This window comes from Ornithorhynchus anatinus, chromosome 17, assembly GCF_004115215.2.
Source record: "Ornithorhynchus anatinus isolate Pmale09 chromosome 17, mOrnAna1.pri.v4, whole genome shotgun sequence".
In the NCBI taxonomy this organism is placed as follows: Eukaryota; Metazoa; Chordata; class Mammalia; order Monotremata; family Ornithorhynchidae; genus Ornithorhynchus; species Ornithorhynchus anatinus.
In genome coordinates, this window is record NC_041744.1 from 543,688 (window position 1) to 567,526 (window position 23,839).

General features: G+C 56.3%; 1 protein-coding gene across 1 annotated transcript in view; it reads right to left on the reverse strand.

Annotated features, from left to right (window-relative positions):
- AUTS2 (activator of transcription and developmental regulator AUTS2) overlaps positions 1-23,839 on the reverse strand; it is a 153,603-nt gene that overhangs the window by 55,002 nt on the left and 74,762 nt on the right. The window contains exon 8 of the mRNA XM_029082460.1: positions 10,967-10,996. Coding sequence (XP_028938293.1) covers positions 10,967-10,996 — 30 coding nt within the window. The remainder of the gene's footprint in view (positions 1-10,966; positions 10,997-23,839) is intronic.

Genomic DNA, 23,839 nt, shown 5'->3' on the forward strand with positions numbered 1-23,839 from the left:
GGGGGAATGACTGAATCCAGTGTGCTGGGGCTGCAGAGGGGGACCGATCCACCTGGCTTGCAGGAGTGGAGAAGGGGGTCAGCCAGCCCGGTGTGGAAGGGCAGCAGAGGGGACCGGTCCGGTCTAGAGTGCTGGGGTGGCGGAGGGGGTAACGTCTGCCCGGAGACACCCAGGAAATGGCTGGGGTGAAGACCCTGAGTGACGTCCTCCAAGTCAGCCCCCCAGCCCTCCCGGCCCAGGACTCTACTCTGACATGGGCACCAGTAAGCATGGGCTGGTTGCCCTCCTGACCACCCATATCTTCGACTCTTACCAACTGACCCAGCACAAACCATTCCACACCCCTGACCCTCCGCTCTCCATTCCTGAATCTCCCTTGGTGACCCACCGTGGACCGTCCAACACCTTTGACTCTCCCCCACTGACCCAGCACGGACCATCCCACACCCCTGAATCTCCCCTCTCCATCCCTGACTCCCTCCAGTGATGCAGCACAGACCAGCCTTGACTCTCCCCTTTCCATCCCTGACTCTCCCCCAGTGACCCATCACAAGGACTATTCTACACTTACTGTGAACAGAGCACTGGACTGGGCACCTCTAGTGTGCAGAGCACTGGACTAAGCATCCGAGAGCACAGAGCAGAAGTAAAAGGCTTAATCGGTGACCCCAAGGAGGCTCCGATCGATAATGGATGACGGATGGTTCTCAGTGATACTTTCTTCCCCTCCCCAACAGGCATCAGTGAATGGCCAACCCAGTCCACACCAGTTCAACCCAGCCCACCCACCCCAGCCTGGCCCGGTTCAGCTCAGAGGGTTAGTCTGTGACTGTCCCAGGCCCTTGCTGACCAGCCAGTGTGCCAGAATGGGAACGGGAGTGCAGGGGCTCTCCGTCGAAGGTTCGAGACCTCCTCCTCCGAAGCCCATCTGCCAAGTGTGGGAACAGGAGGGAGGGGTGGTGGCCAATCTCCCCCAGCCAACCCGCCACGTGCCAGAGCCCAGGACCCAACCCAGTCTCTCCCCCGCCGCGACCCCTCTCCCTCCCCACCAAGGGGTCCGGTGCCCCCTGCATCCTCTTTGGGTGTCTGGGTCTTGTGCTCGCCCGCGACACACATTTCTGTTTCTGTTCAATCAAGGCTCTGCCGCGAGAATCCCTTACATTCAATCATCCGAAAGGGCTATTAAAATGCTGATAAAAAATTCATAAAGTAACAGGCAGTAATGAATCAGGAAAATCCAGCAAAGTGGGGGCCGCAGGTTCTGAGCCGGGGCAGGGGAGGTGAGTGATCGTGGGGCCCAGCGGCGAGGAAGCCCTTTTAGAAGATGAATAATTCTGTTTAGGGCTGATAAGTTGAACTAATTTATAATGCTGTTTTAGGTCCACTGCTGAAATATTTCAAATCCCTCAACTTTAAAATGCATTGCCTGCCAGAACCTAGTCTCTTAACGGTTTCCTCTTAACATTTTTCAAAATGTAACCTAGACCAATTTGCATGATTTAATGCTTATTGTATTACACTGTGCATGATTTAAAATGGGAAATAAAAGAGAGGAAAAGAGGGAGGGGAGCCTGGTGGAAGGGAGAGAGGGAGAGGAGAGAATGAGATGGGGAGAGAAGAAAAAGAGGGAGAAGGAAAGGGATGGGGGAGGGGAGAAGGGGAGGAGAGGAGAGAAGGCAACAAGAGAAGCAGCACGGCCTAATGGCAAGAGCACTGGCCTGGGAGTCACAGGACCTAGGTTCTAACCCCGGCTCTGCCAAGTGCTTGCTGTGTGACCTTAGGCAAGTCACTTTAAGTCTCTGTATCTCAGTTTCCTCATCTGTAAAATGGGGATTATATATCTATTTTCTTTCCTACTTAGACTGTGCGCCTCACCGTGGGACAGGAACAGTGTCCGACCTAATGAAGTGGTACCTACCATAGCTCTTAGAACAGTGCGGGCAGTGGGGAGTGGCGGGAAGGAGGGCCTGTCTCTTAGCTGCCAGAGTCCAGCAGGGGCCCGGGCCCCAGTGGCTCAGTTTGCATTTCTGTGGGAGCTGAGGACCCCGTTGGACCCCGCTGGCCTCGGGCCTGGTCCGGGCTGGCCCTCACCCGCCCTGCAGTGCCCACTGAGGGCGGCCCCAAAATTCCACAATCTGTCCCGGGGTTTGCACGGCACAAAGCCACCCCGTGCCTGCTGTGAGAGGGTGCCGGCTCTGGAAGGAATGAAGAAGTGAGAGGGCATCGTTCCCTCGCTCTTATATCTCGCTCCCTCCCTCCCTCATGGCACGTGGGAAGGGGGAAAGGAAAGGCCCCTGGGGAGGGGAAGGGATGGGAGAGGAAGCTGCTGTTTGGAGGCTTTTGTCTTTAGGATGCTACCAGAGCCAAGGAGGGGTGCCTCCGTGACATCCGGCTCCTTCCACTAGACAGTGGACACCTCCTGCCCCCCAACCCTCTCCGTGTCCCCTGTGCACCCAGGATCCAGAATCCCGGCCAGGGCGCAGCCCCACACATACTCATATTCTCATACACAACCACAAACTCATGCTAGGCCTCAATTTCCCCAGCTGTACCCCAGGGATGGGACCCCTGCTCTCACTCGGACCCTACTGGATCTGGAACCTGGCCTGGAGGTTGGGGCTGTGTTCGATCTGATTTTCCTGGATCTGCCCCAGTGTTCAGCACAGTGTTCGGTGCAGTCAATACCAGAAAGGTTACAGTAATGTGGGCCTCCCCTTCCCCCACCCCTCAGGAACTCCTTCCCACAAGCACCGGGCTAAGCCCCAGAGCCTCCCAACCCTGACTCTCAAGTGGTCCATCCCACTGAACTCCACACTAAAACCCTCCAGAGTGGCAGGGGTTGGGTCTCCCTTTACCGTGCACCCCAAAAGACCAATAGTGATGCTGTTGGGGGGGGTGCCAGTGGAGATGCTGATGATTATAGTAATAATAGTAATGATAATAATATTATTCTTATTATTGAGAAGCAGAATGGCATAGTGGATAAAGGACGGGCCTGAGAGTCAGAAGGTCATGAGTTCTAATCACGGCTCTGCCACTTGTTTGTTGTGTGGCCTTGGGCAAGTCACTTCACTTCTCATTGCCTCAGTTACTTCATCTGGAAAATGGGGACTGAAACTGTGAGGCCCACGTGGGACAGGGATTGTGTCCAACCCGATTTGTGTGTACCCATCCCAGTGTTTAGTAGAGTTCTTGGCACACAGAATGTGCTTAACAAATACTATTATTTGTAACTAATACAGCTAATATTAATACTACTCTGGTGTTTATTAAATACTATGTCCCAAGCACTTTGCTAAGCACAGGGCATATCCAAGAAAATCAAATCGGACACAATCCCTGTCCCATTTGAGGGTCTCAGGCTAAACTGGAGGGAGATAAGGTACTGAATTCCCATTTGGTAATGAGGAGAATGAGGCACGGAGAAGATATGCGACTCTCCCAAAGTCATAGAGCAGGTAAGTGGTGGAGCCGGGATTAGAACTCAGTCCCTTGACACCCCGTCCTGAGGTCTGCCCAGGCTCGTCTTCTCTGGCTGCTGATGGCGGTGCCCATGGGTGATGACCTCATGTCCCTGGTGCCACCGAGGCCTTTCACCCTGGTGGCCCTGGCACCGCTTCACCCTCCCCAGCTGTGACTGGATCACGTGGGCCAAGACGACCTCCCCCTACCAACCCTCACGCCCCCAGCCCGCTGGACCTTAAGAAGCAGCCCGGGGAAGGGGGGGCAGGAATGAAAGGGATCATTTCATGAGAAGTAACGCGGTCCGGTGGATAGAGCACGGGCCTGAGAGTTAGAAGGACCTAGGTTCAAACGCCACCTCCACCACTTGTCCGTTGTGTGACGTTAAGCGAGTCACTTAAATTCTCTGCGCCTCAGTTCCCTCACTTGTAAAACGGGGGTTAAGACTGTGGCATGTGTCCAATCTGACTAGCTTGTATCTCACCCCATCGCTTAGAACAGTGCCTGGCACATAGTAAGCGAGTAACAAATACCATTAAAAAAGGGGGGAGAGGGAGGGACGGGACTCCACCGCCTTCCTGCTGTCCGTGGTCTGACAGGGAAGCGTTCTGTAATCGATCAACGGTACTCACTTGGCTTCTACGGTGCACAGAGCACTGTACAGGGCACCTGCTGCACGCAGACCCTTGTACTGTGTGCAGAGCACTGGACTGAGCACTTAATGTGTGCAGAGCGGCAAGCGGGCCGTTACCTTGGCAGCCGTGATTTACAAGTGCGTTTAGCTCAGCCTAATCAGAAGTGTGAACTCTCCCTCCTCCCCGCTCCCCCCCCCCCATCCCCGGTTATCTGGCTCCCGCCTTCGCTGTGCTAATTGTTCACACGTTCGTTCGGCAAGTTTCCCGTTGCCAGTGTCCCCGCTGGACTCCCGCTCCCCACGGATCAGTTAAATAAATGAGAGCGGCAAAACCCGACTCATTTTAGCATCAACTGGTCTCCAGGTGAGCCTGGCAGGACGCAGCCCGCTGGTAAAGGCCCCTGGCCGCTTCTCACCTCGGGAACAACCCCCTCAGGACCTCCCCAGCTCTCCTCTTCACCCCCTCCCATCCCTGTCCTTGCTCTCTCTGTTCCTCTTTTTCTCTTTCTGTCCATCTCCTTCCAGAGGCTTCAGTATTGCAATCTTTTCATGTTTCAAACACTGGCATTTATGGAATACCTCCTGTGCGCTGGGCCTGTGGCTGCTAGTTCTATTGCCGGTCTCCTAAGCGTTTAGCATATTCTGCACGTATTAGAATGCCCAGTGTAATACCAGGCACCGGAGGCACTCTCTTCAGTGCTCTGTTCACACTGGACACCCAGGACAGGGTCGGCATTCCGCACAAAGCAGCCGCCCAGTACGATAGACAGAAATGTGGGATGGTCTGTGCTGTGTCAACTGGGGAGGGTCAGGGTTGTGGAGTGATCAGTGCTGGGTCACTGGGGGAGAGTCAGGGGTGTGGGATGGTCCCTGCTGGGTCACTGGAGACAGTCAGGGAGGGAGAGGGGAGAGTGGGGGGTTGTGGGATGGTCCGTGCTGGGTGAGTGGGAGAGTCTGGGTTGGAGAGGGGAGAGTTGGGGGTGTGGGGAGGTCCATCCCTGACCATGAAGGTGGGTATCCCAGGAACAACCAGTACACTGTTCCTCCCAGCACCCTGGTGCCATCGAGAAGCCCGTGTCCTGGTCCCAAAAGACCATGTGACTGAGCAGTATGGCTTAGTGGCAAGAGCACAGGTTTGGGAGTCAGAGGATGTGGGTTTTAATCCCGGCTCCGCCACCTGTCTGCTGTGTGACCTTGGGCAAATCAATTCACTTCTCTGTGTCTCAGTTACCTCATCTGTAAAATAGAGAATAAGACTGTGAGCCCAACCGGATTACCCTGTATCTACCCAGTGCTTAGAACAGTGCTCGGCACATAGTAAGTGCTTAACAAATACCATCATTATTATTGTTATTATTATTATTATGGGGGGAGGATGTGTGTAATTCAGAGTCTCGTACTCTTAAAGGCACAGCCTGGACACTCCATTCATTTAACCAATCGTATTTATTGAGCACTTACTGTGTGAAAGCACTGTACTAAGTGCTTGGGAGAGGAAAATACAACACTCCCGGCCTAGTAAACAAATCAGGCTTTCCCCAGAAATCAAGGAACCTGGACCTGGAAAGGGCTTCAAAAAGTGGTCATCAGCTCCATTCCCTGCCTCTGGGCAGTGGACCACTCAGATTCTCTGTTGCAGAAGGCCAGGGTTCCTCTGCTCGGTCCCTTGGAACTGACATTCCGAGATCTGTGTCAACCCCGGGTTCTGGCACCCTCAGCTCAGCTCCGGTTTTCCTTCCAAGGCCCTCCAAGAACCCCGAGCCCTGTTCCCGTGCCTCCCTAACCCCCATCTACCAAACCTCACCCTTCACTGCCAATATCCTCCCCCATGTTCTTTGGCAGGAGTGGCAGGGGCAGGAGTGGCAGGGCAGGGTACAGCACTTGGAACCAGCACTTGGAACTTCCCTTCCCCTGGATCATGTATCTTGCGGCCCCTTCCCAACCCCCAGGAACCCCTGCCCCCTCTTCACCCAGTGCTCCCGGGCATCCGGCTTCCACAACGGTCCCCGGACCCTCCCAACGCCAAAGCTGAAGACCCGGCCTGCCCGAGCCGGGTCTGGTGCCGGGCGGCAGGGTATTGGTCAGTCCAGGGAGCAGGGAGAGAAACGGCCTCTCTTCTGGGCAGTAAAGGCCAGATTTACGAGCTGTTGGTGTAAAACCGGCCTGTGGCTTTCTGGGCGGGCGGGGGGTGGGCGGGGGGCGGGCGGGGGCCGGAGAGGAGACGTTTAATCAATGTCATAAAAATGCAACAGCCACCGCACTCTGGGATGGAATTAATAATCTGTGCAGCAGTGTCATTAGCAGATAAGTGACATCGCAGGCTGTGATTTGTAACTTGGAAGGGTCCAGCCTCTTTGCTCCCCCTCCCCCTCGCTCCCCCATCTCCGCAGCCTCCCCGCAGCCTCTCCAGGGCCCTCTGACCCAGCTCAGTGCACCCCCTCCCCATCTTGCCCCAGCCCTGCCCTCTTCCAGCCCCAGCTCCACTCCATCCCTAGTCCCTGGCTCCCCGGGGTTCTCCCTCACAGTTCAGCCTGCCCCTTCCTTCCCCCTACCAGCCCCCTCCTTGATCGACCACTCAAACAATAGTATGAACTAAGTGCCTGCTGTGTGAAGAGCACTGAACTAGGCGCCTATCATGTGCAGCAGGTTGAGCCGGTGCATGCTGTGTGCAGAGCACTATGCCGGGCACCTACTGCAATAATTATAGTATTTGTTAAGCACGTACTAGGTGCCAGGCACTGTATTAAGCGCTGGGATGGACACAAGCCAATTGGGTTGGACACAGTCCCTGTCCAGGTTGGGGCTCACAGTCTCAATGCCCATTTTACAGATGAGATAACTGAGGCACAGAGAAGTGAAATGACTTGCCCAAGGTCACTCAGCAGATACACGGCGGAGCCAGGATTAGAACCCATGACCTTCTGACTCCCAGACCCGAGCTCTCTCCGCTCTGCCATGCTGTGTGTGGAGCACTATGCTGAGAGCCCATCGCGTGCAGAATGATGGGGTGGGTGCTTGGGAGAGTACAAGAGCAGCTAGAGTCACACTGCCTTCCTGCAGGAGGCTCTTCTCACCTCCACGGTGGCTCCTGGGTCTGTGGTCACAGGGTCCCGCACCTGGGTCCCCGCACCTTCAGCCTGGCACGGTCTGAGCCCTTGACGCTCAGAGGTCAGGGGTCACACAACCACATGCCGTCTCACAAGCCCATAACCTTGGCGTTCTCCTTGACTCCTCTCTCTCATTCTACCCACATATTCAATCCATCACTAAATCCTGTCGGGCCCACCTTCCCAACATAGCTAAAATCCGCCCTTTCCTCTCCTTCCAAACTGCTACTATGTGAATACAATCACTCATCCTATCCCACCTGCATTACTGCATCAGACTTCTTGCTGACCTCCCAGCCTCCTATCTCTCGCCACTTCAGTCCAGACTTCACTCTGCTACCCGGATCATTTTTCTACAAAAATGCTCAGGACATATCACCCCACTCCTCAAAAAACTCCAGGGGTTGCCCATCCACCTCCACATCATACAAAAACTCCTCACGATTGGCTTTAAAGCGGTAGAGCACCTTGCCCCCTCCTACCTCACCCCGCTTCTCTCCTATAACCCAGCCTGCATATTTCACTCCTCTAGTGCTAACCTTCTCACTATGCCTCCATCTCACAGGTCTTGCCGATTCCTAACCCTCTCCTGCCTCTGGCCTGGGCCTCCCTCCCTCCTCAAATCCGACAGACAATTACTCTCCCCACCTTGAAAGACTTATTGAAGGTACATCTCCTCCAAGAGGCCTTCCCAGACTAAGCCCCACTTTTCCTCTTCCCCCACTCCCTTCTACATTGCCCTGACTTGCTCCTTTTGCTCTTCCCTCCAACCAGCCCCTCAGCACTTGTGTCCATATCTGCAATTTATCTATTTATATTAATGTCTGTCTCACCTCCTCTAGACTGTAAGCTCATTGTGGGCAGGGAATGTGACTGTTTATTGTTGTATTGTACTCTCCCAAGCGCTTAGTACAGTGCTCTACACACAGTAAGTGTTCAGTAAAAGCAATCGAATGAAAGAATGAATGAATGAGCAAACCACACCCTTGCCTGAGCATCCATGGGCTCCTACGCTCTCAAAAGACAGAAAGGGAAAGACAGGACATGGGGTGGGGGTCCCAGGGCAGGCGTGGCCCATCAAACTCTGGCCCTGCCCGTCCCCGCCCCAGCAGTCCCCACCCCCACCCAGGGCTCTACCTTCATAAATATCCTTGTGCCGAGATCTTATTAGGAAGCTCCTTTTCCCGAGAGCCCCAGGCCCCGTGCTCTAAATTCGACTTAATTTCCCCGGAGAGGTCTTGGCGCTTTGTGACAGCATGGGGTGGGGGGGCCCGGGGTGGGGGGGCCCAGGGTGGGGCGTGGCGGGAGGCTGGGACCACAGGGACGACCACTGCTTTGTCCCTAGATAATAAATCACCAGGGAGCGATCATGGAACAATCAAGGGCTTAGGAAACAGGTTTTAGGGGTTCTCAGGGCCAAGTGACCGGGCTTCCCTCAGGACCTTGTAGTCCTTCACTCCGAATGAGGGTGGCGGCAGGCCAGGACCCTGTCACATCGGCCCTCAGACCCCCAGCCTCTGTTCCGCTGGCCCTGACGAGCCCTCCCCCTCTTCCTGGCCTCGATGGATCCTACGGCCTTCCTGTGGCCCGGTGTCCAGCTCCACTTGACAGCATGGCCAGGAGCCTCTGGGCAGCAATGCTGGGCACCCACTGAGCCAGCAGTAATAATAATAATAATAATGTTGGTATTTGTTAAGCGCTTACTATGTGCAGAGCACTGTTCTAAGCGCTGGGGTAAACACAGGGGAATCAGGTTGTCCCACGTGGGGCTCACAGTCTTCATCCCCATTTTACAGATGAGGGAACTGAGGCACGGAGAAGTTAAGTGACTCGCCCACAGTCACACAGCTGACAAGTGGCAGAGCTGGGATTCAAACTCATGAGCCCTGACTCCAAAGCCCATGCTCTTTCCACTGCGCCACGCTGCAGTAGCTGTGGACAGTTTTGCCCTGCACCAGATGCCCTGTGCTGGACACCCTACCCTGGACACCCCACACCAGGCACCCACTGCAGCACATCCTGTGCCAAGTACTCTAACACAGCAGGGCTCGGTAGACATCTCTGGGGACTCAGCTCCTGCAGGGTGGGGGTGGGCCCTACCCCACAGTTCACCCAGGACCAGATGTGACGTTCCACCACCACCCCCATTTTTTTTTTAATGGCATTTGTTAAGCACTATGTGTCAAACACTGTTCTAAGCTCTGGGGTAGAGACAAGATCATCAGGTCTGACACAGTCCCTGTCCCACATGGGGCTCACAGTCCAAGTGGCATGGAGAACATGTATTGAATTCCCATTTTACAGTTGAGGAAACTGAAGCCCAGGAAGTTAAGTGACTTGTCCGAGGTCACACAGCACGCACGTGGCAGAGCCGGGATTAGAACCCAGGTCCTCTGATTCCCAGACTATGCTCAGTCCGCTAGGCCATGCTGTTTCCCTGACCTTCCCTGACCCCAACCTCATGCTAACCTTAATTTCACCCTAACCCCATCCCACCCATGACGGACCATAGGCCATAGTACAGACAGGATCCCAGAGCGACCACACGATGGAATAGAGACCGACCACAGGCGAGAGAGCAGAACCGAGGACAGACTGGAGCGTGGGACCGAGCACAGGTCAGAGAAGAGAACTGAGCGCAGGATGGAGCACCGAAGAAAATATAAAACTAAGCCCCAGTTAGAGAGCCAGACAGATCACGGCCTGAGCCCAGGCCAGAACACAGTTTGAGCCCAGGCCAGAATGCCAAACGGAGCACAGCATGGAGCAGAGCCCGGAGTACATGATTAAGCCCGACCGAGGACAGGATGGAGCACAGAACGGAGCATGGTACTGAGCACAGAACTGAGCACGTGATGGATTACAGACTGAACAAACAGGCCAGAATACAGACCAAGCATGGCTCAATATGCAGAACTGAGCACAAGACCGAGCCCAGGATGGAGTGCAGGATGAGGCGGGGAGGGGTCATGCCATCCTCGGTTTCAGAGGACACCGCTGCGGCCACCCCCAGAGGAGGATGGAGACGGGGTGCTCTCCCACGGCGTGGGCTGACAGCCGGGATAAATGACCGCAGTGAGCGGGAAAATAATTATGCTGTTAGGCTCTTACTATGTGCCAGGCACTATACTAAGTGCGGGGAAAATCACTGGGAAAATCGCCTCCACACTGTTGTCACCTCCCTCGAGGATGCCAGTGGGCAGTGTGAGTGTGGGGGCGGGGGGGGTGACGAGCAGACAGCAGGCGACGAGCTGACAGCGGGATGGACCATCTCACGCCGTCGGCCCCTTCCCTCCCCACCCGTGGCTGCTCGGCGAGGGCCCCGGACACGGCCTGGTGGTCCCGGGGCTGCGCAACAACAACATATGATACAAACTCCTCCAACACCAGGTTGTCCCCCCCAGAACATGAACCTTCTGGGGACTAGGTGCCCCTGCCCAACCTGCAAGGTCCCGGCCAGCTACCTGAGACAGGAGGAGCGGGTGGTCAGCCCAGTCAGGTCCACACGCTCACATCCAGCCAGTGCAAGGTATGTGCCCTCTTCTGCCTGTTTTCCACCCCCGCCCGCCCATCTCCATCCGTGCCCAGCTGAGAGGGGGGCAAAACCTCAGGCCACCATGTGCACTTGTGGGTGTGTACCTGGGTGTCTAGGGTGAACATATATAGTATGTAGGCGTGTGATTGTGTCTGTGTATATGGGCTGTGTGTGAAGGTGGATGTGCTGTGCCCAGCGTGGGTGTGGTGCGCTTGGCTGCGGTCTCACCTTCTCCTCCTGGTCGCTGTCGCTGTCGCACTGAAAGGGAAAGGAGAGGGAAAGTCAGCATGGGGTGGGGTGGGGGGAAAGGAGGACATGGGGGAACACGAGGAATATGGGGTAAGATGGGGGACGTGGGGAGATGGGAATGAAATGACGCTGCCAGGACAGTCCTTATTGTTATTATTATGGTAAGCATTTACTATGACAAGCGCTGTTCTAAGCCCAGGGGTAGATGCGAGGTAATTACGTTGGACACAGACCACGGCCCACGTGGTGCTCAAAGTCTTAAATCCCCATTTTACAGATCACATAAATGAAGCCCAGAGAAGTAAAGTGACTTGTCCAAGGTCTCGCAGCAGACAAGTGAGAAGCAGTTTGGCCTACTGGATAGAGCAAGGACCCACAGTCCCTACTGGGAGTCAGAGGGACCTGGGTTCTAATCCTGTCTCCACTTGTCTGTTGGGTGACCTTGGGCAAGTCGCTTCACTTCTCTGGGCCTCAGTTCCCACATCTGAAAATGGGGATGAAGGCTGTGAGCCTGATGTAGGACAGGCACTGTGTCCAACCTGACAACCTTGTATCTATCCCAGCGCGTGGTATGGTGCCTGGCACATAGTAAATGCTTAACAAATACGATTATTATCATTATTACTACCACTAATAATAATAATAAAAGATCAAATGGGAGCAGCTGTGAAAGGAGGCACGCTGGGAATACTGCAGGGTGGGGGCGGACTGTGCCGGGCCTGGGGGGTGGGGGCAGGGCTGGAGGAGGCAGGCTGAGAGGGGCAGGCTGAAGGGGACAGGGCTGGCGAGGCAGAGATGGGGAGGAAGGCCAGGAGGAGGCTCAGGCAGGGAGGGTGGCAAGACTGTGCCAGGGACCACCACGCGCGGGCTCCGGGCCCGGGAGCCGGCCGCCCGGCTTGGCAAGCTGCCGGCCGGCGGCGGTCGGGGGCGGAGCGGCCGACGATTGGGAGAGGCCATGGGCCATGCCGCAGAACAGCTTCCTGTGCCGGTGCCCGGGCTACCATCTGGCGCGGGGCAGACGGCCGCCCGCCTGGCGCGGGGAGGATTCCCATCAGGTGGGAGTGTGGGCGGGGGAGAAGCGGCGCTGGCTTTGGAAGCCTAATGACGTTTTAATCATTGGAAATGCGTTGGCAAATGAAGCCACGATTGCCACCGTGGAGGCCGTCTCCCCGGTGGCCCCGGTACGGCTGCCGCAATCCATTCTGCTGGGGTTTTGGGGGTCGGTCCTGACGGGGGCTCCAACGAGGGGGGTCGGCTCTGCAGGGAACCCCGGGAAGGGGGCCGGGGGGTTGGTCCTGTTGGGGGAGCCAGCCCTGCCAGGGGCTTGAGTGGGGTGATTGGTCTTGCCATGGGTTCAGAGGGGTCAGTCCTGCCCGGGTTGGGGGGTGGGGCGAGTCGGCCCTACCAAGAGTTCGGAGGATCGGCCCTGCCAGGGACTCAGAGGGGGTAGGTCCTGCCGGGGGGGCCGAGTGGGGGTCAGCCCTGTCAGGGGCTTGGGGGAGGTCCGTCCTGCTGGAACACGATGATGATGATGAGGATGATGATGGTATTCGTTAAGCGCTTACTATATGTCAAGCAGTGTTCTAAGCGCTAGGGTAGATAGAAGATAATCAGGCTGGACACAGTCCCTGTCCCCCATGGGGCTCACAGTCTTAATTCCTGTTTTGCAGGTGAGATAACTGAAGCCCAGAGAAGTGAAGTGACCTGCCCCAGATCACCCAGCCGCAGATAGATGAGTGGCGGAGCTGAGATTCGAACTCTGGTCTTTCTGATTCCCAGGCCCGGGCTCTATTCAGTAGGCCATGCTGCTGGAGAATAAGACCTGCTGCTGCTGCCAAGCTCCTACCTCACCAGAGCCAAGATGCTTCAACATACTGTGGAACAGCCTCAAATCTGTTTTCCAGTCCCACTGTGTGGACACAGCTCCCATTGCCACTCACCCTGCCCGCAGCAGGTGGCCGGTACAGTGTTCTGCATGTGGCAGACGCCCCATACTGCACTCTGCACATAGTACATGCCCAGGACAGTGCTCTGTACGCAGCAGGTATTCACTACAGCACTCTGCAATCAATCAACCAAAGGTATTTATTGAGCATTTACTATGTGCAGAGCACTGTCCCAAGTGCTTGGAAAAGAACAATACAGGAAAGTTAGTAGGCACAATTCCTGCCAGGAGAAATAGCGGATAGGTCCTGAGAGTCAGAAGGATCTGGGTTCTAAACCTGGCTCCACCACGTGTCTGCTCTGTGACCTTGGGCAAGCCATTTCACTTTCTTGGTGCCTCAGTTACCTCATCTGTAAAATGGGGATCGAGGTTGTAAGTCCCACATGGGACAGGGACTGTGTCCAACCCGATCGACTTGTATCTACCCCCGCGCCTGGTACAGTGCTTGGCACATAGTAAGTGCTTAACAGAGAGCCCCGTGATTATTGTCATTATTACTCTGCTATGCACATAGCAGGCATTTGACTGTAGCAGCTGCTCCACGTGAATGAACGAGGGAGTGAGTGGACGGCTGGGGAGGAACGGCAGTGGTGTTTGGCCGGACCCTCCCCGGGGGTCCCGTGCCGGGTCTGTGCTTAACACAGGGACGAGTCCCACCGTGGACCTCTCCCCCCCTAACCGGTCCAAGCCTCCCTAGGGTCAGTGGGGACGAGGGGTGAGGGGTGCAGCTACTTGGGGACAGCATGTCTTCTGAGGACGCCCTGACCTGGAGGCTGCGGCTCCTCCTGCTCACGCCCAGCACCGGGACCTAGGTGTGCCCCCGTCCTGAGCCCGGCTGGCAGGAGGACACGGGTGCACGCTAGAGCACGCCAGAGCTCTGGAGTGTGCAGAAGGCACATGTTCACACACATGCACACACATCTACATGTCCACACGTGCACTACAGACAGACTGTGGAGCCCCTGCAGAGAGCAAACGTGCTGCCCTACGGGATGGCACCACCGTCTAAGACGCACCCCCAGGACAGACCTCCCTGCTGTCCCAACCTGTCCTCTTCTCCACGGCCCAGATGGAACTGCTTCTGAGAAGGGGCACCCTCCGAACTGGGCAGGACTCTGGGCCCGCGGTGTCGGCGGCACGTTTTGGCGGATGGCTCTGAGGCCGACTAGGATCCCCGGAGACTGCCAGAGCTTGCTGGTCCTCTGCCCGCCAGCATGGCGGCTTGAAATCATGCAACTCCCAAACGCACCGGCTGCCCCCTCCCCAGGCGGACATCGGGACGCGCTCAACCCCCTCTACGGCCTGGAGATCATGCAGTGCCCCGGGCCTGGGGACTCTTGGGAAAATAAAAATCAAAAACCAGTGCCCAGCACCCAGACCCGTGCCCTGTACCCAGCTGGCCCCCAATGCCGCACCCTGAACCCAGGAGGTAGGTAGCTAATGCAGCGCTCTGTACCCAGCCGGTGCCCAGTCCAGAGCCCTGCACGTGCACAGCAGGTGAAGGGGATGGGAAGGAGGGGGAGGGGAAATTGGGGGTCGGTCGGCTGTCCTGCCCATTCCCCGGGTGGCAGCGTCTCCCCACTGTTAGGGACTGTGTGGCAGAACCCCCGGTGAGGCTGGGCCAGGGAGGGAGGGGGGTCCAGCGCTTAGTGCAGTGCCTGGCACATAGTAGGCACTTAACAAATACCATAATCACCATCTACCGGCGCCAGCCTACTCCCAGATGCTCAGTCTTGCGACAGAAGCCAGGCAGTGAGGGCAGAGGCAGATGGAGCCGGGTCGCTGGCTGTCCCCGGGCCCGCCAGGGGTCTGGAAAGATGGCAGGGAGGCGATTGGAGCCTGGGGAAGTGGGGGGGGGGGTGTGGGGGGGTGAGGGCGTGGTGGTGGTGGGGTCTTCCCAGAGGAGCAGGCGGAATCGATTGGTCACAGCGGCTCTGATCCGGGCTTTCGGCACAAAAGTTAATAGCGAAAGCCAATGAGGCGTCTTGGCCGGGGGGCTCTGGGGGCGGAGCAGGGAGGGAGGGAGAGGGGGAGCGGGAACGGTGGAGGAGGGGTAGAGGGAAGGGGAGGCGGTGGCGGCGGAGGAGACAGAGCAGCGCAGGGGGAGACAAAGAGGGAAAAGAAGAGAGAAGAGTCGCAGCGCTGACAACCTCACAACCTCACATCAGATTCCTCCTGCCGAGCTGGAGCTGGGCTTGGGTCAGGCCGGGCTGGGGGCCGGGGCTTCGGGGTTGGGAGGGAAGGTGAGGAGAAAAGGGGCAGCTGCTGCTGGTGTAGCTCAGCAGAAACCCTGACCCCTTGCCAAGTTCCCCGAACGCCAGAGACACAGGGCATCTGTGTGTGGCCAGGTTGGCAGCTCGATGCCTTGAACCAGGAAAATCCATCCCCCTCGCTCCGAGACAGGAACCCAGGCTCCCCAGTTCCCAACTCCCCCCCACTCCCCTTCCCGCCCCCGCTCGGCCGGGAAGGGAGCACATGCGCGTATAGGTGGGTGCACGGGGATGTACATGTGCACGCCACTGCTCACATCCATATGAACCCGTGTGCACATGCATTTGAGCCAGTGCTCACATGCATGCATGACTGTAGGTGTGTGTGTGTGTGCATGTGAGGGTGCTTGTACATATGTGTACATTGATGTACGTAGGCCTGTGAACTGTAGAGACCAACACCGACCGCCCAATGCCTGTGGTGCCACATGAATCTATTTTCACGGCTGACTCAGGCCAGCTCAGCGCCGGGGCTCCCGATGGACAGTGGAGAGATGGACCCCAGACTGTGGCAGCCGGAGGGACCGTGGGTGGGCACGGTCACCACAGTTGCGGAGGGAGGAGGGGTCTATCAGCCAGTCAATCAAAGGCATCTATTGAGTAATTATTGTGTGCAGAGCACTGTTCTAAGCTCTGGGAGAGTCCAGTACAGTGGAACACGTGATACTCAAGGACCTGACAGTCTACAGGGGAAGATAAACATTAAAATAAATCACACACAGGGGAAGCCGCAGAGTATAAGGTTATGAATCTAGCACAGTGAGCGTGCGGTGAATACTGACCTAGGCACCATCATGACTCTGCTGGGATGAGCTGAAGAAGGGGCTGAAGTCCCTTTAGACTGTGAGCTCCTGGGAGGCAGGGAACGTGTCCACCAACTCTGTGGTACTGGACTCTCCCAAACGCTTAGTATCATGTTCTATATACAGTAAGCGCTCAATAAATACCACGACTAATGGACGACTCGAGATCCAGGCGGCAGGAGTTTGTCAGCCGTACCCTGGTCCCCAGCGGGTTCAACTCGCATCCAGAGCTTGGGACGAACAATTCCTTTCCCGTTCTTTCCCACCTCCTCCCTCCCGCCGGTTGCCGCAACTCCTCCTGTGACCCGGGCGTCCCCCACTCTCTCGGAACCAGACCGATTCGGGGGTGGGCAGCGGGGGGCCGAGGAGGGGCGGGGGGCTTCAAGCTAGCAATTAAGCAGTCAGATGACAATTCCCACAACCCCCTTCCAAGAGAGGGGTACACTTTCAGGCGAATCTGCTCCGGCAATCAAAACATTGAAATTATTTCTTTCCACACTAAATATACTGGAACTGCTTGTTTGATTAAATGTAGAGCAGAGAGTGCAATTTGATAAATTACAAGTATTCTGAACATGTAAATAGAGTTTAATTACTGCAATTAAAGAAGATTACTGGAGATTGGCGGATGGGAGTGTAATGCTGTTTTAATTAGAGTTTTTAATGCACTGCAACATAAGCATGCTATTAACCCTTTCTCTTGGTGAGGGTCTGGCCTGGGAAGGAACAGGGTGGGAGAGGGCCCGGCTGGCTAGTGGCCGGGAGCTTCCCCGGACTCCCTGGCACTGGGCCGGATTCGGGGAGACCGGAGGGAGGACCTCCTCGGGCAGCAGCCCCAAACCCACCAGGCCCCCAAACGAGTTCTGCCTTGCAGCCTGCAGAGAGGGGCTGCCATTTGGAGAGGCATCCAATGTCATAATTTCTCGGTCATTGTGGTTTTGAAACCTGACTTGGGTCTGGATAGGCCTGTCGCTGGCCTCAATTTACCCAACAGGAAAATGACACCCCTCACCCTCACCTCTCTGCCCGGTAGGGGCAGGGGAGCGTGGGAGGTCGTGATGGCGGTGATTGTGACAGTGACTCTTCTGGTGACAGTGATGGGGAGTGTAGGTGTAACAGTGGTGCTGATAGGGAGGGCGAATGTGTTGGTGATGATGCGTGCGGGTGTGATGGTGGTGTTGAGGGTGACGGTGACCACGATGGTGAGTGTGCAGTGACGTGGGGCTGATGGTTATGGTGACCGAAATGGTGATGATGACAGTGACAGTGAGTTGTGGTGACTGGTGCTGATGGTTACGGTGACTGTGATGGTGACACAGTGACAAATGACTAAGATGATGAGTGTGGGAGTGATGGTTATGGTCAAAGTGACCATGTTGATGACCGCTACGATGAGTGTGTAGTGACGGTGACGGTCACTAGGATGGTGATGGTGACTGAAATGGTGACGGTGACCGTGATGGTGACTGCGACAGTGAGTGTGTGAGCGACGGGAGTGCTGACAGTTGGGGAAGATGATGGTGACAGTGACGGCGATGGTGCCTGCAATGGTGACAGTGATGGTGCTAATAGTGACTGTGATGGTGACAGCGATGGTGACTGACGGTGAGCGTGCGGGGACGGTGGTGGTGACGGTGACCGTGATGGTGACCGTGATAGTGCTGACAGTTCTGGCCGCAGCAACCTAGCCTCCACCCCAGGCCCGTCCCCATGACTGTGGGCCCTTAGTGGCCACCAGCATCAGCACCAGGTCTCCTGACATCCAGCAGAGGTGAAATCCGGTCCCATGAGCAATGGAAACTAACTGCCCCTGTCCTGCGAGGGTGACCTCCCCATCACCCAGGGTAAAGGCTCCCTAGCCCCCAACGCTGTGAGCACAAGAGTCCTGGGTCTCCTTTATCCGGGAGAAGTAGGGAGCAATGAGGGAGCCATCCTTGGGGGGGGGGGGTAGCGGTCCCTGGAGGGGGCAAGGGGTGGTCCCTCGGCTTATCTGAGGGCAGCAGGGCCTGCATCTGGGTGGCCTTGAGGAGGGGGGTGGGCAGAGGGCCATCCTTGAAGCAGCTATCACAGCAGCCAGAGAGAACTGCAGTCTCCGATCCTGTGGCTCAGAGCAGCCTGAGGCCACGGAAGAACTCCTGGGGAGGGGGCTGGGGAGGGGGGGTGGCTCAGAGAGGCAATCAGGACCCCGGGTGACTACAGAGATAAGAGTTGTATAATGAAGCAGGGAGCAATAAGAGATGGTTAAGGTGACAAACGATATATGGAGCTAGGGAGACAAAGGCAGAGAGGGATGGGTGGAGAGGTGTGAGACACCCACCACCCCTCGCAGGGAAAGAACGACAGAGAAGGGGGCGGAGTAAAGAGGAGGAAGGAGGGAGGAGGAGGAAGGAAAGAAAGGGAGGGCGGGAGGGGAGGAATAGAGAAGAGGAAGGAGGGAGGAGGCAGGAGGAAAGGGGGAAAAAGGAGGAGGAAGGGAAGAGGGAGAAGGAAGGAGAAAGGAAAAGGAGGGAGGAGTAAAAAGAAGGAGAGGGGAGGAAGGAGGAGAAAGGGAAGAGGGAGAAGGGAGGAGTAAAGAAGAGAAGGGAGGGAGGAGAGGGGAGGAGAAGTCCTCCGAATAGAGAGGAGGAAGGAGGGGGGAGAAGGGATGAAGGAGGAGGAAGGGAAGAGGGAGAAGAAAGGAAAAAGGAAAAGGAGGGAGGAGTAAAGAGGAGGAGAGGGGAGGAAGGAGAAGGAAGAGAGAGGAGGAAGAAAGGAGGAGGGGTGGAAGAAAAGGAGGAGGGGAGGGAGTTTCGAGGCAGCCGCCGGACACCGCTCAGAGAAAGCAACGGTTCAACCACCACGGCCACCCCGGTGAAAATCTGTTTTGACAGACAACCACCACTTGACAGGCAAATATCTCTCCTTCCTCCATCAACCTAATCTGTGCTGAGCCCGGAAAATCCCTGACAAGATCCCTTCTTGAAAAGCCCCGTTAATCCTAAAGCGCTGAGGGAGGGGTTGGGGGTGGGGGTAGGAGGTGGGGGGGGAGGCTGGCAGGTCAGGGTGCGGGGGTCGCGGGGAAAGGGGCAGCTCGTCTGACTGGCCGGCGGCCCAGGTTAGGGAGTCCTCCCGCTCGGCGACGGCCACCGAAACAGCTGGGGCTTCACCTGGTGACCAACATCCAGGTTAATCTGACCCTCTCTCGCTTCGCTTGGCAAAGCCCTGTCCAAGGCCCCCCCAAAATGATCAAGACCAGCCCAGGCTCTAAGCCCCGCCCAAATAATAATAATATTTATTATTATTATGGTATTTGTTAAGCGCTTAATTTGTGCCAGACACTGGACTAAGCGCTGGGGTGGATACGAGCAAATCGGGTTGGACACAGTCCCTGTCCCACGTGGGGCTCACAGCCTCAATCCCCATTTTCAGCTGAGGGAACTGAGGCACGGAGAAGTAGAGTGGCTTGATCAAGGTCACACAGCAGACAAGTAGCGGATCGGGGATTAGAAACCACGACCTTCTGACTTCCAGGTCCAGGCTGTATCCGCTACGCCATGCTACTTCTCTAAGATGACCATAGCCCCGCCCAGGCTCTAAGCCCCACCCTAAGATGACCAAGCCCAGCCCAGGCCCTGCTAAGCCCCACCCAAAGATGACCAGTCATCACTTGGCCTGGCTGTGCCGGGCCCAAAGATGCCCGAGCCCCTCGCAGGTCCCCCTCCCCAAGCCCACCTCTGCTGATAGCCCAGGCCCCGCCCTACCCAGGTCCTTGGTCAGGTCCCTGGTCAGGCACTGGTAACTGAGCCCCACAGCCGGCCACGAGTCTGGGTCCCGGAGTCCCCGAGGATGAGTCCAGTTGAATCCCCGGGGAGCTGCCGCTCCACAGAAGGCTGGGGCCGGAGGGGACCGGCAGACTCCCTCCCACCAGAGACCCCCGTCGCCACGTCCACGGTCCAAGCGCCAGGGGTGTCGGGCAGATGCCCATGCCCACCGTCGCTGCCAACGCCACCACCAGTTGCCCAACTTTGGGGCTTACAGCAAGAAGAGTACCGCACCCAGGCTAGGGCACTGGGCACCTACTGTGTGCACGGTGCTGCTCTGAGAGCCGACCGTGTGCAGAGCACTGTGCTGGAAGCATCCAAAAGACGAAAATACAGTCCCCGCCCTCACATCCCTTACATAATAATGATAATAATAATTGTGATTTTTTTTAAGCGCTTACTATGTGTCAGGCACTGTACCAGGTGCTGGGACAGACACAAGATAATCGGGTCGCACACTGTCCATGTCCCACACAGGGCTCCCGTTCTTCATCTCCATTTTACAGACGAGGAAACAGAGGACCACAGAAGTGAACTGACTTTTTATTTTTATTTTTTTAACTTTAGTATTTGTTAAGCACTTACCATATGCCAGGCACTGTACTCAGCACTGGGGTGGATACAAGCACATCAGGTTGGACACAGTCCCTGGCCCACAAACAGGCCCACAGTCTCAATCCCCATTTTACAGAAGAGGGAACTGAGGCCCAGAGAGAAGCGAAGTGACTTGCCCAAGGTCACATGGTTGCCAAGTGGCAGAGTCGGGATTAGAACCCATGACTTTCCTACTTCCAGGGCCGTGCTCTATCCAGTATGCCACGCTGATTTGCCCAAGGTAGCCTGTACCTACCCCAGACAAATGTAGAACCCAGGTCCTTCTGTCTCACAGGCCCATGGTCTTTCCACTAGGCCATGCTGTTTCTCTTAAAGTCAAATGGACATTCCTCTACCCTGAAACGGGTCAGCCAGTGGCATGAGGAGCAATGCTGGGGGGTAGGGGGCAGCTTTGAGGAGGGCAAGTTTAGGCCACCCTCAAGCCTCCGTGGAAAGAGTCCAGGCTTGGGAGTCAGAGGTCATGGGTTTGAATCCCGGCTCTGCCACTTGTCAGCTGCGTGACTGTGGGTAAGTCACTTCACTTCTCTGTGCTTCAGTTACCTCATCTGTAAAATGGGGATTAAGACTGTGAACCTCACGTGGGACAACCTGATGACCCTGTATCTACTCCAGCGTTTAGAACAGTGCTCTGCACATAGTAAGCGCTTAACAAATACCAAGATTATTATTATTAAGGCAGCCCCTGGAAGGCCAAGTCCCTCCGGTAGAGGGTCGGGGCTGGCCCCATTGTATGACCTGGGGCCAGTCCTTGAACCTCTCCGGGCCTCAGAGGCCTCATCTATACAATGGCAACGAGAACCGCCCAGGTAAGCAGCGTGGCCTAGTGGCTAGAGCACGGAAATGAGAGTCAGAAGGACCTGGGTTCTAAACCCGGCTCCTCCACTTGTCTGTTGGGTGGCCTTGGGCAAGTCACTTCAGTTCTCTGTGCCTCAGTTCCCTCATCTGCAAAACGGGGATTAAGGCTGTGAGCCCCATATGGAACTGATTAGCTCGTATCTACCCCAGCACTTAGAACAGTGCTTGACACATAGTAAGCGCTTAACAAATACCATTATTATTATTATCCCCGCCCTCCATTTTTTAGATCCAGAGGTCCTTGGGGAAATTATGCCTGCTCTGATTCTCCCAGCCCTCAGCACAGCATTTGGCCCATCATCATCACTGGATCATCTTCACCACTGGAAGCTTTCTTCCCGACATCCATCTCAACCCAGAACGCAACAGGTTCGCGGGGAAGGGTGAAGGAAGGTGGTGACGGATTGGGGGGGTGGGGGGAGCCCGTTTTCCGGGGGAGTGCTGGGGTGAGGGTGGGGGGCCCAGCTCCACCTCACTGGTGGGGGCCAAGCCCCTCCCTCCCTCCCGCTTCCTTCCCCCCAGCGCTGCCCGCTTGGTTCAAGGTGAAGAGAGTCAGAGGGCTCGCCAGGTCGCGTCCCTCACCCTATTCCACACACAGCTCACGTCCTCCACGCCCGCGAACACGGAATTACACCGGAGTCGGGGAGTCTAACTGCATTAATTTTCAACGGAAGATTAATTTAACAACGCACGGCAGATATCTGTTACAGACCGGTCGGGGGCAAGCGGCCGGAGCGATGTCACGGTCGCTCGGTGGCCCGCGGCCCCCTCCGGTCAATCAGCCCACTTGCACACAATCGCAGTCTAACAGACGGGCCAGGGCGGGGATCCTTCTGTCCAGGGCACTGGGGCAGGAACCCCCGCCCCCCTGTTGTTGAGACCACAACTCTACCTCCACCCCCCGGGGAACGCTGTGCTGAGCGCAGGGGTAGATACCCAACCACCAGGCCGGAAACAGTCCCTATTCCACGTGGGAGGGACCAGGGAGTATTGAATCCCCATTTTGCAGATGAGGAAACTGAGGCTCAGGGCAGTTAAATGACTTGCCTGAGGGCAAGTGGGGGGATGGGATTAGAAACCAGGTCTCCCGCCTCCCAGCCCTGCGCTCCATTTACCGAGCCAACACTGCTTCTGGAGTCTTTCCCGTGTCTCCCATTAGAGAGACAGCTCTCTGTGGGGCCAGAGTCCAAAGACTGTGGGTGGAGGAGGGCCGTGACGACGCCACTCTTCGGGGATCGGGCCATTCGGGTACCCCGGTCCCCTAGAGATGGGGCACAGGGTGACAGCTCTGGGCACCGGCTGCTTCCCCCCCTTCAAAAAAGAATTTTCACGGGGCAAGGTGCCCCAAAGGGAGAGCTGGTCAGCATGTGGCTGGATAATGGACCCGTGTACTCCGCGGTCACCACCGGCAGCCACAGGGACACGTCCACGTTTGAGCAGTGGGCGGGGGAGGGCCGCTCTTGACCGGCTGAGTGCCAACCCTGCCCTCTTGGAGCCTCCGGGGTGCGAGACAATGGCCAGCTCTCCCCTCCCGTCAACGGAGAACGAGGGCTTCCACTGACCCCATTAGAGGGTCTGTTGGGGGCCTCCATTCTGCAGAATGCACATAATGATACTCTCCTCAGAAGCGGCATGGCCAAACAGAAAGAGCAGGGGCCCGGGAGTCAGAGGACCTGGATTCTAATCCTGACTGTGCCAAATGCTTGCTGTGTGACCTTGGGCAAGTCACTTCACTTCTCCGTGCCTCAGTTTCCTCAACTGTAAAATGGGGATTAACTGTGAGCCTCACGTGGGACAACCCGATTACCCTGTATCTACCCCAGTGCTTAGAACAGTGCTCTGCACATAGTAAGTGCTTAACAAATACCATCATTATTATTATTAGAATAGGGATTCGATACCTGTTCTCCCTCCTACTTAAGACCGTGAGCCAATGTGTGACAGGGACTGTATCCAACCTAATTGACTTGTACCAACCCCAGCGCTTAGAACACTCTTTGGCACCATGTAAGCGCTCAACAAGTACCATAAAAAAACAAATATCAACAAATATCCCGGCTCCGCCACTTGTCTGATGTGTGACCTTCGGCAAGTCACTTCACTCCTCTGCGCCTCAATTACCCATCTGCAAAATGGGGATTAGGACCGTGAGCCCTACGTGGGACAGGGGCTGTGTCCGACACGATTACTTTATACCTACTGCAGCATTCAGTACAGTGTCTGGCACATAGTAGGTGCTTAACAAATACCCCAATTATTATTAGATAGAACCAACAGGATTTGGTGACTGAGTTGATATGCGGGGGGAAGGAGAGAGAGGAGTCAAGGATGATGCCAAGGTTGCGTGTTGTCAAGGTTGTGAGGCAGGGGACGATGCTGGTGTTGTCTACAGTGACGGCTGAGTCGTCGGGGGGTCGCTCTCCCACGTGACCCTTCCGGCAGGGGCAGGCTCAGCCGGGGTCAGGACGACCACCCCACACCCTCTGTTCTGACCTTGGGGGATTTCCTTCCCGCCGCCCCTTCAGATGGAAAACACCTTCAATCCATCTAAATGCAAAATTTGT